This window comes from Lutra lutra, chromosome 10 (assembly GCF_902655055.1).
Source record: "Lutra lutra chromosome 10, mLutLut1.2, whole genome shotgun sequence".
NCBI classification, from domain to species: Eukaryota; Metazoa; Chordata; class Mammalia; order Carnivora; family Mustelidae; genus Lutra; species Lutra lutra.
The window spans coordinates 21,017,108-21,032,099 of record NC_062287.1 but is presented as its reverse complement, the minus strand read 5'-3'; the positions used below and the strand labels follow the sequence as shown (position 1 = coordinate 21,032,099).

General features: G+C 44.3%; 1 protein-coding gene across 2 annotated transcripts; it reads right to left on the bottom strand.

Moving 5' to 3' along the window:
* Positions 1 to 256: 256 nt before the first annotated feature.
* EI24 (EI24 autophagy associated transmembrane protein) lies at positions 257 to 14,710 on the bottom strand. Of its 2 annotated transcripts, none has more exons than XM_047747358.1 (11): positions 14,498 to 14,710; positions 11,849 to 11,913; positions 8,047 to 8,192; positions 7,542 to 7,602; positions 6,772 to 6,838; positions 6,139 to 6,263; positions 5,702 to 5,821; positions 5,234 to 5,345; positions 4,444 to 4,555; positions 3,708 to 3,782; positions 257 to 1,400 (listed from the first exon to the last, which is right to left on the bottom strand). In XM_047747358.1, exons 2-11 carry the CDS (start codon positions 11,888 to 11,890, stop codon positions 1,238 to 1,240), a joined length of 1,023 nt encoding a protein of 340 aa, XP_047603314.1. In that variant the 5' UTR covers positions 11,891 to 11,913; positions 14,498 to 14,710; the 3' UTR covers positions 257 to 1,237. The 2 variants fall into 2 exon arrangements, with proteins under 2 accessions (XP_047603314.1, XP_047603313.1); XM_047747357.1 differs by having other exon boundaries at positions 11,849 to 11,961; positions 14,498 to 14,647.
* Positions 14,711 to 14,992: the final 282 nt, after the last annotated feature.

The following is a 14,992-nucleotide window of genomic DNA, read 5'->3' as shown; positions in this document are numbered from 1 at the left end:
GTACACTGAAACCTGAAAGATCTCTCTCCCTTCGTGAATACACAGGGGACATACATATGGACTTTAAAACAATTCCCAATTCTAAGATGTAAACATGATTATAATCAAATAATCCATACTTCCTCAGGAAACATTTTTCAGGACTAATCTCTCAAAAAAACAATCAAATTGTCCAAGCCAAAGTCGTGTGTTCCACTTAAACTTTTTAACATCTCACAGGGTGCCGATTTTTGAAAATTCAACCATTACACGCTTGTCGGAAACCAGCTCACATTTAATTGTGACATTTTAAAATTGGACAAGTGTTTTGACATCTGCCCCCCCCCCCCCCCCCATTTAGTCTCTTTAAAGTGACAGGAAAACACCAACCAATTGCAGGCTTAATGGGTTTAATAAGTTTACCCCTTCAGTTCCTATTTGCAGCACCCAATATTCCTTTGAAATACCAGACAGACCCGGCAGTGGCCAGCAGTACACTTCCAACCTTCAGAGTTCCAAGTTCGGGTTCTCTGAGCACTCGGTGTTGCAGTGGCACTTGTCCAGAACTGGTACCTCCCTTTAGCTGGGGAACTTTAAATGTACCAGTGAAAAAAGCTTTTTCCCCTTCAAGGGGAAGAAAGAAAATCACTCCTCAAAACCCAGCAGATCTGGCTGTGAGGTCCTTCCTCCTGTCCCATCTCTTCAGGCTTGTTTTTTTGCAGTGGAGCAAGAGAGACCAAAATCTAACCTGAGTTACAAGAAACAACAGACAGTGATGGCTATAAAGGGAGTGATTGGGAGCAAATGAGATACTCCTTTACCTCCCACATCCAATATATGTGCTTCACAGAAAAACAAAAAACAAAAACAGGACCACAAAATACAACAGCTAGGATTACAAAATCCATTCATCCGAGGGTGGTGGAAGGCAGGATGGGGAACTGGAAGGGTCAATGGCACAGGGACAAAAATAGTATTCCAATCAGTCCAGGCACGGGGGCTGGCAAGTGCTAGAAAAGAGCTACAGAAAAACCTGTGGTCCGTTCAGACTCACCGGTGTTAAAAATCCACACACTGGTGTCAGGAAGATTCTGCCTTAAGCGCACCAGACAAAAATCCCAATTCCTCAGAGAGAAGGGAATACGCAGAGGGCCCTTGGCAGAACGGGTCCTGCCTTCCCTGGTAGAGGAAGGGACAAGGAAAAGAGCTCCTACGGCCTCCTTCCAATCCCACCCATCCCCTCTGGATGGCAGGCGGCTCAGTGGCCTGCAGCAGCCTTCAGTTTGGCAGGAGATGGATGTGGTGAAGGGAATTTCTCTGCAGACGTTGAGCTACTCAGTGCGGACTGCAGGTAGACCGTCTTGTGGAAAAGTCTGTTGCTTAAGAAAACCACCAAGGAGAAGAGGCGCAGCTGGAAAAGGCTGAAAGGCAAGAGACCCAACTTGTTAGATCCCCGGTTGATCAAATCTAATGATTTAATTACTTGACAACGTACTTGACTACATTAAACTTAAAATGACATAGGGGAAAACAAGACAACTGAAATTTGATCAAGGAAGCACCATACAGATATTAAACACATGGGTTAACAGGCAGCCGCTAAAAAAGGTGCTGGGTCTGGCTGCTGTTATGAGTGCAATGGAATCACTATTTGAAGTATGAAGGCTCAGAGGAAATGAAGTTACATTAACATTGATTCTGATTGAAGAGGTACTTTATTTTTTAATTAACATATAATGTATTACTTGTTTCAGGGGTACAGGTCTGTGATTCATCAGTCTTACATAATTCACAGCACTCACCATAGAACATACCCTCCCCAATGTCCACCACCCAAGCCACCCTATCCCTCCCATCCCCCTCCCCTCCAGCAACCCTCAGTCGTTTTCCTGAACTTAAGAGTCCCTAATGGTTTGTATCCCTCTCTGCTTTAATCTTTCATTTCTTCCTCTCTTCCCCTATGATCCTGTCTTGTTTCTCAAATTCCTCATATCAGTGAGATCATACTATAACTGTCTTTCTTAGTTATTTCGCTTAGCCTAATATCCTCTAGTTCCATCCATGTCGCCGCAAATGGCAAGTTTTCATTTTTGATGGCTGCTTAATATTCCAGTGTGTGTGTTTATGTGTATACACACATATATATATACACACACATATATACATACATATACACCACATCCTCTTTATCCATTCATCTGTTGATGGATATCTAGGCTCTTTCGATAGTTTCTCTATTGTGGACATTGCTGCTATAAACATTGGGGTGCATGTGTCCCTTTAGATCACTACATTTGTATCTTTGGGGTAAATACCCAGTAATGCAATTGCTGGGCCACAGGGTAGCTCTATTTTCAACTTTTTGAGGAACCTCCATGCTGTTTTCCAGAGTGGCTGCACCAGCTTACATTCCCACCTGGAGAAATACTTTTCTATGGCTGTTTATAAACCTCAAGCTATGTCTGAAGATATCATATACTACATGTGCTTAGTTTTCAAGAGTTTCAAGGGAAAGCCAGTTACACCAGAGACTGCCATTACACTAAGCATTGCTGGGTAGCAAGAGCAAGTGAACACCCGAAACAGATCTGAAACGTCTAATACATGTATCCTCACTGACTTAACCAAAATTGATCAAAGATTAAACTTTTTTTAAAATGGCAAAGCTTTAGAAGTGCTATTATTATTGCTAAAGATTCACTTCATTTTTTACAATTTTTTATTGTTTCTAGAGAGAGAGCATGTATACACAAAGGAACAAATGCTTGAGTGGCGGGGGAAGGTGAGAGGAAAAGGGAGAGGGAAATCTCAAGAAGGCTCTGTGCTCAGCATGAGGCCCGATCTCACGACACTGAGATCATGATCTGAACCAAAATCAAAAGTCAGACACTCACCTGGCTGTGCCATCCAAGCACTCCACTAAAGATTTATTTTAAAATACTTTGTTTTGGGGCACCTGGGTGGTTCAGTGGGTTAAGCCTCTGCCTTTGGCTCAGGTCATGATCTCGGGGTCCTGGGATCGAGCCCCACATCGGGCTCTCCACTCAGCAGGGAGCCTGCTTCCTCCCCTCTCTCTCTGCCTGCCTCTCTGCCTACTTGTGATCTCTCCCTCTCTCTCTGTCAAATAAATAAAATCTTAAAAAAAAAAAAAAACTTTGTTTTGGGGCATGTGGGTGGCCCAATTGGTTAAGCGTCTGCCTTTGGCTCAGGTCATGATCTCAGGGTCCTGGGATCAAGCGCATATCGGGCTCCCTGCTCAGAAGGGAATCTGCTTCTCCCTCTCCCTTTGCCTCTTCCCCCCAGGCTCATGCTCTTGCTCAAATAAATATTAAGAAATACTTTGTTAAAAAAAAAAAACACTTTGTTTTACTATCAGTATCAATAAACTCATGCAGCCAGATCACATGATCTACTATGAAAAGTTGGCCATTCTTATAAAAATGGGTCTCACTAGAAGTGTTTACAGTGCTTTATCTTCAATGAATTGTTGAATTTTAATAATATGTATAATAGCATCATTTTTTAAAATATATGTGCATATATGCCTGGAAAAATTAGGGGATATATTCCAAGTGCTTTTCTCTCATCGTAGTGTATATTAACTCTTTCCTACAATGTAAAAGATTTATTTTTTTTTAAGTCTCATTCCTGTAATAGTGAGATTATAGCCATGATCCTTTACACAGAAACAGCTTACTACACTTTAGCTGATACTTGCTAGTACTTACTATGCTTTGCCAGGGGTCTTTGCTTCATTGGCGCTGATAATGAATAGAGGAAATAGGATAGAGAAGAGGCAGCCACTGTAAACAGAAGAGAAATAATCACCTTCATGACAGCCATGACCATGGAAAAGAGATTAGAAACCCAGAGTTCCTTCCCTTGCCTCCAGAGCTAACATCATGGCTTGATGAAACCATCATCTATCATACACATCTTCAAAAAAATGTTGTTTTCCTAAGCACTGGCTATGGTAAACACTGCCCTGGGAGCAACATAAAAGAATAAAGCATTTAGGGGGCACCTGGGTGGCTCAGTGGGTTAATTCTTTTTTTTTTTTTTTTTTTTAAAGAGGGTTAATTAAGTCTTTACCCTCGGCTCAGATCATGATCTCAGGGTCCTGGGATCAAGCCCCACATTGGGCTCTCTGTTCAGCAGGGAACCTGCTTCCCCCCACACCCGCCTGCCTCTCTGCCTACTTGTGATCTCTGTCTGTCAAATAAATAAATAAAATCTTTTTAAAAAAATCATTAAAAAAAAAAAGAATACGGCATTTAGGATTTTGCAGACTAGATTTTAATAACTGACAAATGTCTTGACTATCTGTCAAGGAGAAAAAGGTCTACAGGCCTCCTAATGGCCAAATAAGAACAGAAAATGCCTACCGTAAAACCAGGCATACAGAAGATGCTCTCTACACTGAGTATTTTACTAGTCCCCATCATGTCCCTCTCACCAAACTACCTGATAATGTATGAGGACTGCATTGCTGTGAGGAAAGCCAAGGGCAAGCCAAATCCAAAGTAGTAAGGCCAATTCCTTTCTATGTTTGACAACCGCTGGTGCATTTCAATTCCTAAAACAAGACAGCCAATAAAATTAATAAGATTGCTTACTTCCTCTTATCAAATGACTAAACACAGTAGACAAATTATTTGAGGTTTGAGTTTTAGGTACACGTCTGTCATTTGGAACAGTTAAACATGTAAACTGGAATTGTCCAAATACGATATAAGACTTCTGTGAGAAGTTTTTCAATTCAATAATCACAATTTCAAACCTGCTAAGAATTATGAATTACAACAGCATGCTCTGTCATGATCAGTCTCAAACAAATCAAGGTATCGAATAAAAAGGCAGCCATTCTCTAGAAATCAATTAACCTCTTCCAACCATAGATACCTGTACAAAGATGCCAAGGTCTTTAAAATATCCTCCAGAGAATATGAAAGCACTGACACCAAATTAATTTCTCAAATTTAGGAAAATGTATGCTCCTTTATGCCATTATATGACTCGGTTAGAGCTACATCACATTAAGCATCATGAAGGTAATGTTACGTTGCCATATTCCTGCAGCAAAGTTATGGGTTAAAACCCCCTAAGCCAAGTGTAAATTCCCTCTTGCCAAAGAGCCTACTTCCTTCCAAAGATGGTTTACCAAGGGCCTAAATGTTGGAACAGTTCATGAAGTCTGCCTGGCAGCATTTCTAAACTAGACCTCCTACTTCTGAGTTTCTTTATAGGGACTCACCTTTATTGAACCAACGATATTCAAAGCAGTACAGTGAGTAGAGGAGGGACATATGCAGAAGACTAACCAGCTGACCAACAAGGTGGATAGGAAAGAGACTCACAAACATCCCCTAAAGAACAAATATGGAAAATCTTAATCCCACAGCTTCAGAGACTGAACACTCTCCACCCGCCACTGTGAGTCATCCCCCCACCTGTATAAACAGCCTCACAGATGCCCCTCAAGTTTCTCAACAGCGGGGGAGTGGAGAATGCCCGTGGGCAGGGTAGAGGACGTAAATTTATATTGCTTATTATTTCACAATTTTTAAATTTTCTAGTTGTTTCTGTGAAAAGTGATTTAAAAATCATTACCTCCCATCAAGCTTATGTGCCCCAGCATATGGGCAATACCCCAGCTTTGTGGCGCTCCCTTTAGTGAACCGTTTTTCAAAACTTGCCCATGTACCCAGAAGGCCAGTCTCACCTGGATGAGGAAAAGAGCCTGCAGCAAAAGGTTGAAGAGCATGTCAGCAATTATTTTGCTGACACTAGGGAATGGGTGAGGCTTCCTCCCTGACACCTCAAACGCTAGGTCAGCTATGTCCTGCAACAGAGAAAGTAGCTCACCAAAACAAGAATAAGATGGCTTCGCCACCCATCCCCAAAGCTAAGGCCACTGGTTTACCATGAGATCTGCCAGGTGACAAAAGCTCCTGGACATTTGGTAATGAGAGGCTTTTGTGACCTGAGACCTAATTCCATTTTACAAGAGCACAAAGATCAGCAGCGAGAAAGGTTCAGGCTATGAAAGTACTCCATGCACGGCCACTAACCACAAGCTAAAACCTGCCACCCATCAACCCACCACCCATCAACCCCATCATGCTGCAGGACCCAGACTCCATTCCACCATGGACCTACTTGAAACCAAATGGCATTTACAACTTTGCTAAGCACAAACAGAGGGAGCACCCAGAGGGCACTGAAAATGGACGTAAGGAAGAATTCCAGCCACGACCAAACATCTCCATGTAGTGATGGATCACCTGGAAAAAGGGGAAAAAAGAGTTGTCAGTTTAACTGAAGAAATGAAAAACAAAAAAGACCAAATATGGAACCCCGAGGTGGTGACTCTCCTCCCTCACCCCCCAGCTATGTTTCTTGCCAGTGCATCACCATACCGACTTCAGGTAGTTTTCCTTTTCGGACACACAACAGTCTTCGGCCGCAGCTCGAAGTCAGAGGAGCCATCTGTGCTGCTTACCAGTGGTGAGATGTCACAGTGCTCCAACAGCACAGGCTATGCAGAAACTACCTGGGTTTCAATCCCAGCTCTGCCACTTACTAATGGTTTAACCTCAATAACTAATTTCTATTTCCTCATCCATAAAAAAGCTCTCTGTAACAGTACCGACTCAAAGGGTTGTTGAGAGGCTTGAGCTAAAAACATCTAAAGCTCCTGGTACACAGAAGGGTTCAATAAACTGAGAGAGACAGGGATATACCTCCCACCCCCAGCCCAGGCAGATGGCACGCAGCAATGCCTATACTTACCAATAATTTGGGCTGTCACCGACTGTAGTACAGGAATAAACACTCGATAGAACAAGAGGAGACTTAACTAAAGGAAAGAAGTAATCAAGTAAACATTAAAAGCTCTTCCTTAAAACAAGAGCTCCAATTTTCAGTGTCATTACTTTCCAGACAGAGGTACCTATCTTATCTATCTATTTATTTATTTGACAGCAAGAGACAGACAGAGAGAGGGAACACTAGTTGGGGGGGAGTGGGAGAGAGATAAGCAGGCTTCCCACCGAGCAGGAAGGCCGATGAGGGGCTCGATCCCAGGATCCTGGGATCATGACCTGAGCCGAAGGCAGATGTCTAAGAGCTGAGCCACCCTAAAAATAAAGGTGTAGAGGGGCCTAGGTGGCTCAGTCAGTTAAGTGTCTGACTCTTGATTTTGGCTTAGGTTATGATTTCAGGGTCATGGGATCGAACCTGTGTTGAGCTCCGCAATGGGCATGGAGCCTATTTTGAGATTCTCTCTCCCTTTCTCTCTGCCCCACACTTGTGTTCTCTCTCAAAAGGTAAAATAAATAAATTAAAACATGCATATTTAGGGTAATCCCTGACATTTACATACAAGTGTTCTTCGTGTGGGAATAAAATCACCGCTGGGGCACAGGATCCTCAGTTACGGTCTTAAGCATGCATCATCGTATGAAAGCTAGTTGTCTCGGTTTCAAGACAGGGGTTGAGAACTATTAATAATAGCAACAATCTGAAGATAAGGCACCTGGCATTTAAGGAAAAGAACTTACCCAGAATACTCCACCATTCCAAGCACAGCACTGGAAAATTCTACTAACAATACGTGGCTCACTGGAAAAGATCATATGTATTCAGCTCATAAGGTACACAGGCTGTTCCATAACCTCAGTCACTCCCCACCTTAGACATTTTGTTGATTACCGTTAATCTCCTAGCACCTGTTATTCTTCCAATGTTCTCCTAGTCTCAATGAGAAAAGGCTAAAAATTCTAGAAGCAGACTTTTTTTTTTTTTGTGGTTCTCGATTCACCATTCTGTCTTTTTAAAACGCCATGACATTGAGCAAGCATGATTGTTAGACTCTAGTTTAACTCAATGTGGGGGGAGGGAGGGAGTCTCCTGTAACAATTTTTTGGGAAAAAAACATAAAAAGCAAATAATGGGGTACTGAAACTCCAAGTGACTATACAGGGTCCTAATTCTATACTAAGGACTAGTCACTTCCTTAAGTCCCTCCCCCTCGGACATTTTCCAATATCAGCCCCCACTCCTCACCTCTCTTGCTTCCTTTCTATACTTTGGGCTCTCCTCTGTGCCAGGACACTGCTTGCCCTTCTTCGACGCTGCTCCTCTCTCTTTTGCTGAATCCGAGCATCTAGCTTTGAGATGGTACAAATTCCCCAGATGGAGTCTTTGATTCCCTATAGACAAAGGTATTATTTTTCCTTTCAAACATTTTATTTATTTGAGAGAGAGAGAGACAGGGAGAGAGGGAATACAAGCAGGGGGAGTGAGAGAGAGAAGCAGGTGCCTGGCTGAGCAGGGAGCCTGATGTGGGGCTCGATCTCAGGACCCTGGGATCTTGATCTGAGCCAAAGGCAGATGGTTAAAGATTGAGCCACTCAAGTGCCCAAGGGTATTATTTTAAAGAGGAAGGATTATGGATCAGAGAAGATTTTCCTAAGTTACATATATTAAAGTGAAATAACAGTGGAAACCACTGAACTTATTTTTGCCACGTGGCTTAAGGGAGCCCTGATAGTTTGATGTAATTCAAAATTTACAGCAGTTTAAGAATAGAACTTCCAAATATCCTTTCTCCAGATTTACCAAGTAATAATAAATGTGGCAAATTTATTTACATACACACACACACACACACACACATTTTCCCCATATGAGAAGGTGTATTTTTTTTTTTTAAGATTTTATTTATTTGACAGAGAGAGATCACAAACAAGGGCAGTGGCAGAGGGAGAGGGAGAAACAGGCTCCCAGATGAACAGGGACCCCAATGAAGGGCTCGACCCCAGGACCCTGGGATCATGACCTGAGCCGAAGGCAGATGCTTAACCAACTGAGCCATCCAGGCACCTGCAGAATGTGTATTCCTAGAGGGATATTCTTTTCTATAACCACAAGTTATTGATTCCAGAAATTTAATACTGAAATACTTTAATCCCCAGTCCATATTCCAGTTTCTCCATTTGACCCAACAATGCTCTCTATAGCACGTTTACTCTGCATATGTCAGAAATCAGTTCAGAATCACATGCCACATTTACTGTCATATCTCCTTAGCCTCCTTTAATTAGACACATCTCTTCAGCCTATCTTTCTTCTTCAAGTATAGAGGCTAGTTATTTCATGGTTCCCTCAATTTCCATTTTCTCATGATTAGACCCAGGCTACCCCATTTTTGGCAGGAGTATCAAAGACGGGCTGAGGTGTCCTTCTAAATATTAGATGCAGAGAAAGGCATCTGTCTGCCTTTGCTGGCGATGTTACTTTATATACGCAGTCAAGGTGCTATCCAGCTTCCCCATTGTATGTTTGCAAATTTCTCCTCTTGCCACTAGTAGGCCCTCTGCGGCAGACACCACTGCAACCAGGCAAATATCCTGCTCATTTAAGTTTCTCTCTCTGAGATTCAGTACCCATTTACAATTCTTGCCCAAACCAAGCCTCAGTAACATGGGCACAAAACAGTGGTTTTCGAATCCCTCCACACTTAACACTATCAAAAGTCTGGTTACTGCCCTCCGCTATACTCTTTCCGTATTAATTAAATACCTCTAGTGTGCCCTATACCCTGTACTAAACTCCAGGGATACAAGGACAAATTAAATACTGGTTTCTATAAAGGACCAGAGGCTGGACCACAATTGGGGAAAGACAAAGAAATCATCATTGTAAGATGTAAACAGCTGGAGAATGAGAGCATGCCACGTGAGACAGAAACAACATGGTAGTAGTGCTGGAGGAAAGAATGTCCTTAAAGACTCTTGGGGCGCCTGGGTGGCTCAGACGTTAAGCTCGGGTCGTGATCCCAGGGTTCTGGGATCGAGCCCCACGTCAGGCTCTCTGCTCAGCGGGGAGCCTGCTTCCTCCTCTCTCTCTGCCTGCTTCTCTGCCTACTTGTGATCTCTTCTGTCAAATAAATAAATAAAATCTTTAAAAAAAAAAAAAAAGACTCTATGGAGAGAGAGAGGGTTAACTCTATAAAGACAGTGACAGAGGCACTTCCCCGCCAGTGGAAAAGTTAGTGCTACAAACCCCAGAATTGCCTATCGCCCCAGTTCCAAAAACTACCTTTTTTTTTTGTGAACTCCATTCACATATTAGGCATCCTCAACAAGCTAGATACCGGTCATACGAAAATGCTCGAGGAACGTGTAACCGACCACGAAAAGTATACAACCAAACAAAAACAACAAAAATAGTTTAAATTATGTGCCACAACAGATTTATGTCCGAAGTAGACCGGTGGCACTGGGATATTCAGTCTCAAAGAGAGTAGGTGGGAAAAAGACATTCTGGATGCGAAGGCCAATCTGGACTCAAGAATGGCATTTTTACCTATTACCAGCTACTACAAATTTTGAAGCTAACCACCAGGATACAGGAAAATGAGAATCGGCCAAGTGGGGACAAACCAACTACTGACAGCAGAAATTGGCACAGTGCGCACCTGATCTTTTTAGCTACAAGCAGAGTTTTGTTTTGCTTTGAACTTCTAAATCTTCCACAAATTGTTTAAACATTTAAGGGAGTGAAGGTCAAATGGCTGAGGGCCTTACATGTGCTAGGACGATGACAGGATCCCCACCTCTAAGATGCTTACAGTCTACTAGGGCAGACTAACATTAACAGCACATTGTAGAACTGATCCAGGGTTGAAATTTTGTAGCATCAGAATGGCAAGATGAGGTAAAGGTATTGAAAGTACATCTCGGGCCAGCTGGGTGGCTCAGCTGGTTAAGCATCTGTCTTTGGCTCAGGTCATGATGCCGGGGTCCTGGGATCAAGCCCCCACATCAGGCTCCCTGCTCAACAGAGGAGGTCTGGTTCTCCCCCTGCCCCTCCCCCGCTCATATTCCCTCTCTGCCTCTCAAATAAATAAAAATCTTAAAAAATAAAATAAAGGGGCGCCTGGGTGGCTCAGTGGGTTAAAGCCTCTGCCTTCAGCTCAGGTCATGATCCCAGGGTTCTAGGATCAAGCCCCACATCGGGCTCTCTGCTTAGTGGGGGGCCTGCTTCCCCCCTCTCTCTCTGCCTGCCTCTGCCTACTTGTGATCTCTGTCAAATAAATAAATTCTTTTAAAAAAATTAAAATAAAATAAAATAAAATAAAATAAAAAAGTAGATCTCATTGCATGAAGCGTTTTTGACCCTTCTAAGATACTCCTTCAATTCCCCCTCTTTTATTTGAAAGTAATAAACTTTTGAGCATTCCCATTGAGGAAGGATCCCCCTGCTCCCAGGATACAGCTACAGAGGCTACAACTAGGGCATAAGCCTCAGACACCCACTATGACGGAATTTTCTGCTATTGGTTAATCTGAGTTACTAAGTCCTAAATAGATCTTTATGGGACATTTTCCTAGTGCATCGTCATTTGCACCACGTAGAATGGAGGGAAAGTAGGTTCTGTAATGTAAAGAGGAGTAAAGTAGTTCAGGTAATAGCAGTCTATCAATGTTCACTGATTAATTTTGACTAGTGGACCACGGTTATATAAAATAATGCTGGTGAAGGATATAGGGGAACTCTTTTGAACTATTCTGCAACTTTTCTGTAAGTCTCAAATTATTCCAAAATACAAAGCATTTTGAAAAAAGGCTCTGGAGTCAAACTAACCAAGGTTCTGATACTAGAGACACTCACTAGATAGCTTTCCCAAGCTTCTGGAAGACACAAGATAAATACTTAATCTCCTGAGTAGTGTGGATGAGAATGAAAACCTGTAGGTGAGGGACCCAACAAATGTAACAAAAATTCCCCCTGAAAACCTAAAGGATTTCCTAGTCAGTTCCTGCAACAAAAAGATCAAGAGATGATACATTGAGGTACTCACCCTGGCAAGGTCCTGGAGAAAGGTTTTGACACTGTCAGCCATCTCTTCACCACCCCAACTACCAGCTACACAGAGGAGAGAGAAGCATCTCAGAATCTTTCATCATGAAGGACCTGGAAACAGATGGAGCATAATGGGGCAACAAATAGGTATCTCACAGGTAAGTTACTTCATGTATATGTCTACATAAGGACCTTTTCCACATACTTACATCTCTACAGGGAGTACAGATTTGGGCACTTCCACAGATACTAACCCAGGGAACTAAGTGAAGGTATAGCTATAACTGCTGAAACCTGAAAGCAATACAATTTTTAAGTCACTTCCCACCCTTTCATTTTTACGTGGGGGTAAATGTGCTCTTGAACCAGGAGTCTGCTCTCTGGGCCTGATGTCCCTAACTATCCCTCCTACACATTCCAAATATTTGAGGATTTGGAAATGAGTGATAATTACATTTCAGTATCCTCGTAAGCGGTAGTTATACTTGATGTAGAACCTCAAACGCCTGAATGAAAATATAAGAGCAAGACAAAAGTTCTGGCAAAAGTTACTAAATATGCACTTCACACACATGGCCCTCTGGCACACAAGTAAGCTTAAGGTACAATGTGAAACCATCCCACCTAGACTATCAGATAGGCCTCCCCAATTTTTCCAACTTTAAATATATACATATATATATATATATATATACACACACACACACACACACACACGATTTTAATAAGCATACAAAAACAGTGGAATATAAACTAGGTCCAAAAAGTTTGTGTATAAACATTCCTTAAAACACTACAGCTTTCTCATTTCAAGTAATTCTCAGGTAAACAAAAAACCCAGCTCTAAAAATTATGACAGAGTTTCATAAGCACCTTGTATAAAACTCCCAATTTCAAAACATAAGCACCTTTTCCCTCACACATTTAACCACTTCAAACTGTACCTTGACCCAACTGGACTACTGCCACCCAGAACCAGAAGAGCAGGGACTAAAGCAGTAGGAAAGCAACTTGCATAATACTGTATGTACCATCTGCTCCTAAGGTCAAAACCCATTACTTCAGATACAGAAGTTTCTAGGGTTCAGAAACTTCTGTGAATACTCCCACTTAAAAACACCTCGGGGTGACAGGGTAACTCACTATCAGGTAACTAGTAACTACTCAATACACCATACTAGTTTCTGAAGATTATCATGGATTCACTCTTTTTTTTTTTTTATCTGACAGAGAGAGATCACAAGTGGGCAGACAGGCAAGCAGAGAGAGAGAGAGGAGGAAGCAGGCTCCCTGCAGAGCAGAGAGCCCAATGTGGGACTCGATCCCAGGACCCTGAGATCAGGACCTGAGCTGAAGGCAGAGGCTTAACCACTGAGCCACCCAGGCGCCCCTCATGGATTCACTCTTAACCAGCTACTGCCTCCTCTGTAAATTAAGGATATTAAAATTCTTCCCAGGTCTTTTGAATAGAAGGTGTTATAACTGAAAAATAGTAACATATATAAACCCAATCCCACTAAAGACTGAGCTAGCTTGGAGTTGGAGGAAGCCAATCACTCGGTCTGGATTTCTCACAGGACCCTGACAAGTTGCTCTGCAGCTCTAGTCCAGAACAGCTGTGTTATCTGAACCGTGGCCACTAACACCTGGCTTCCCAACATTACAAGGGACAGGTTACCTACTGACGTAAAGCGGCTGTCTAAGGACAAGTCACTTCAATTCTATACAGAGACCCTAGCAGCCTTCCTTCACGGATACTTGGTGAATTGCCCGGTTTGAAAAAGAGCTGAGGCACGGAGAAAAATAGGACTTGCCACCATTTAAGACCACACAGGGGGAACTTTACTATTGAGCTGGAAGGAAATAAGATGCATCTGGTTCTCAGCACTTTACAGATGGAAGAACTGAGTCTCCGAAGTTAAATGCTTGCCCAAGATGACAGCAAATGAATGGCTACTGCGAACTTCAAAAACCCTGGTGTTCTAACCCTCAGTCGGGACTACTTCTTACTCAAGCTTTGCAATGAGTTTGTTTAACCCGAGCACCCCATGGACAACTTCTCTTGAACCTGGAAGTACAGGTGGCCTTCAGATCCCTAATAGTCATCAGAACTCGTGAAGAATCTTCCGAGGCACAATCCTGTCCTTTCATTTCTAAGCCACCCAACCCAAGTCCGGAAAGCAGGAAGCTGTTCTAGCCCACACCAGGTGCAGAAAGGCTGAGCATCCTCGCTTCTCTCGAGGGTTTCACGGGCTGCTTCAAGTCCACGGGTCAGCTGGCACCCGTCTCCGCCGTAGCTCCTTGCCAATTTCGACCGGAAACAGAGTCTCCCCTCGCAACCCAGCCGCGCACGAGGTACTGAGCACGCTCACCTCCGGTCACACGCAGAGCTAAACATAGACGCGCCGCACCTGGGGCAGCGTCTCGCGTGGGGCTGCGTGCTAAGTCCCGCGGCCTGACCTGGTCCGGATCCCGCCAGAACCTTCCTGCTAGGGGTCCCCTCCCGAGGACCCTGCCTAGAACCACGCACCCCCGCGCTCGGGCCCTCCCTTCCCTCGCACGCCCTCGCCGCCCCTGCCTCGCAAGGCCCCAGCCGCGCGCCGGCTGCGCTGCGCCAGTGGCCTTGGTTCGGCCAGCCTGCACCTACCCGGCCGCTCCGCCGCCGCGGCTCCGGCCCGACCGGCCCCCTCGCCCACCGCGGACCCACTGGGCTCCTCTTGGACCCTCCGCGCCGGGCCGCCAGGTCCCGCCCGGGCGCTCCCAGGGCCGGGGCCGCTGCGCCCGCACTGGGCATGCCCGGGCCGCACGGGGCCGCTGGGAAGTCGGGCGGGCGCCGAGCCGAGAGGAGCCGAGGCTAGGCGCGCCGCGCCGCGCAACCCTGGGTGGGGTGGAGGGGGCGGGATCGCAGCTGCGGAGGGGGCGGGGCCAGGAGGGGCGGTGGAGCCTGGGAAATGCAGTCCTCCGACCCCGCCCTTCCCACGCCGCGTCCAAAGACGCCCAGGACCACCTTCCTCATTTAGTCCTGCCCAGGCCCCCGTCCTGTTCTTTGCACTGCCGGTTTACTTCTGCAATTACATGTCCTTCTAAAACCCTAGGAAGTCTAACAGGAGAACAAAATATAGAGGTCACCTTGCTTTATCTG

What these genes read in the sequence shown, in the direction of transcription:
- EI24 (XM_047747358.1), bottom strand. Translation starts at nt 11,890, where the DNA reads ATGGCTGACAGTGTCAAAACCTTTCTCCAGGACCTTGCCAGG. An exon ending in TAAATGCCATTTGGTTTCAA is followed by an intron (nt 5,822 to 6,138) that starts GTAGGTCCATGG and finishes TCTCTGTTGCAG; the next exon opens with GACATAGCTGACCTAGCGTT. An exon ending in AAGACCCCTGGCAAAGCATA is followed by an intron (nt 1,401 to 3,707) that starts GTAAGTACTAGC and finishes CTTGCCTTTCAG; the next exon opens with CCTTTTCCAGCTGCGCCTCT.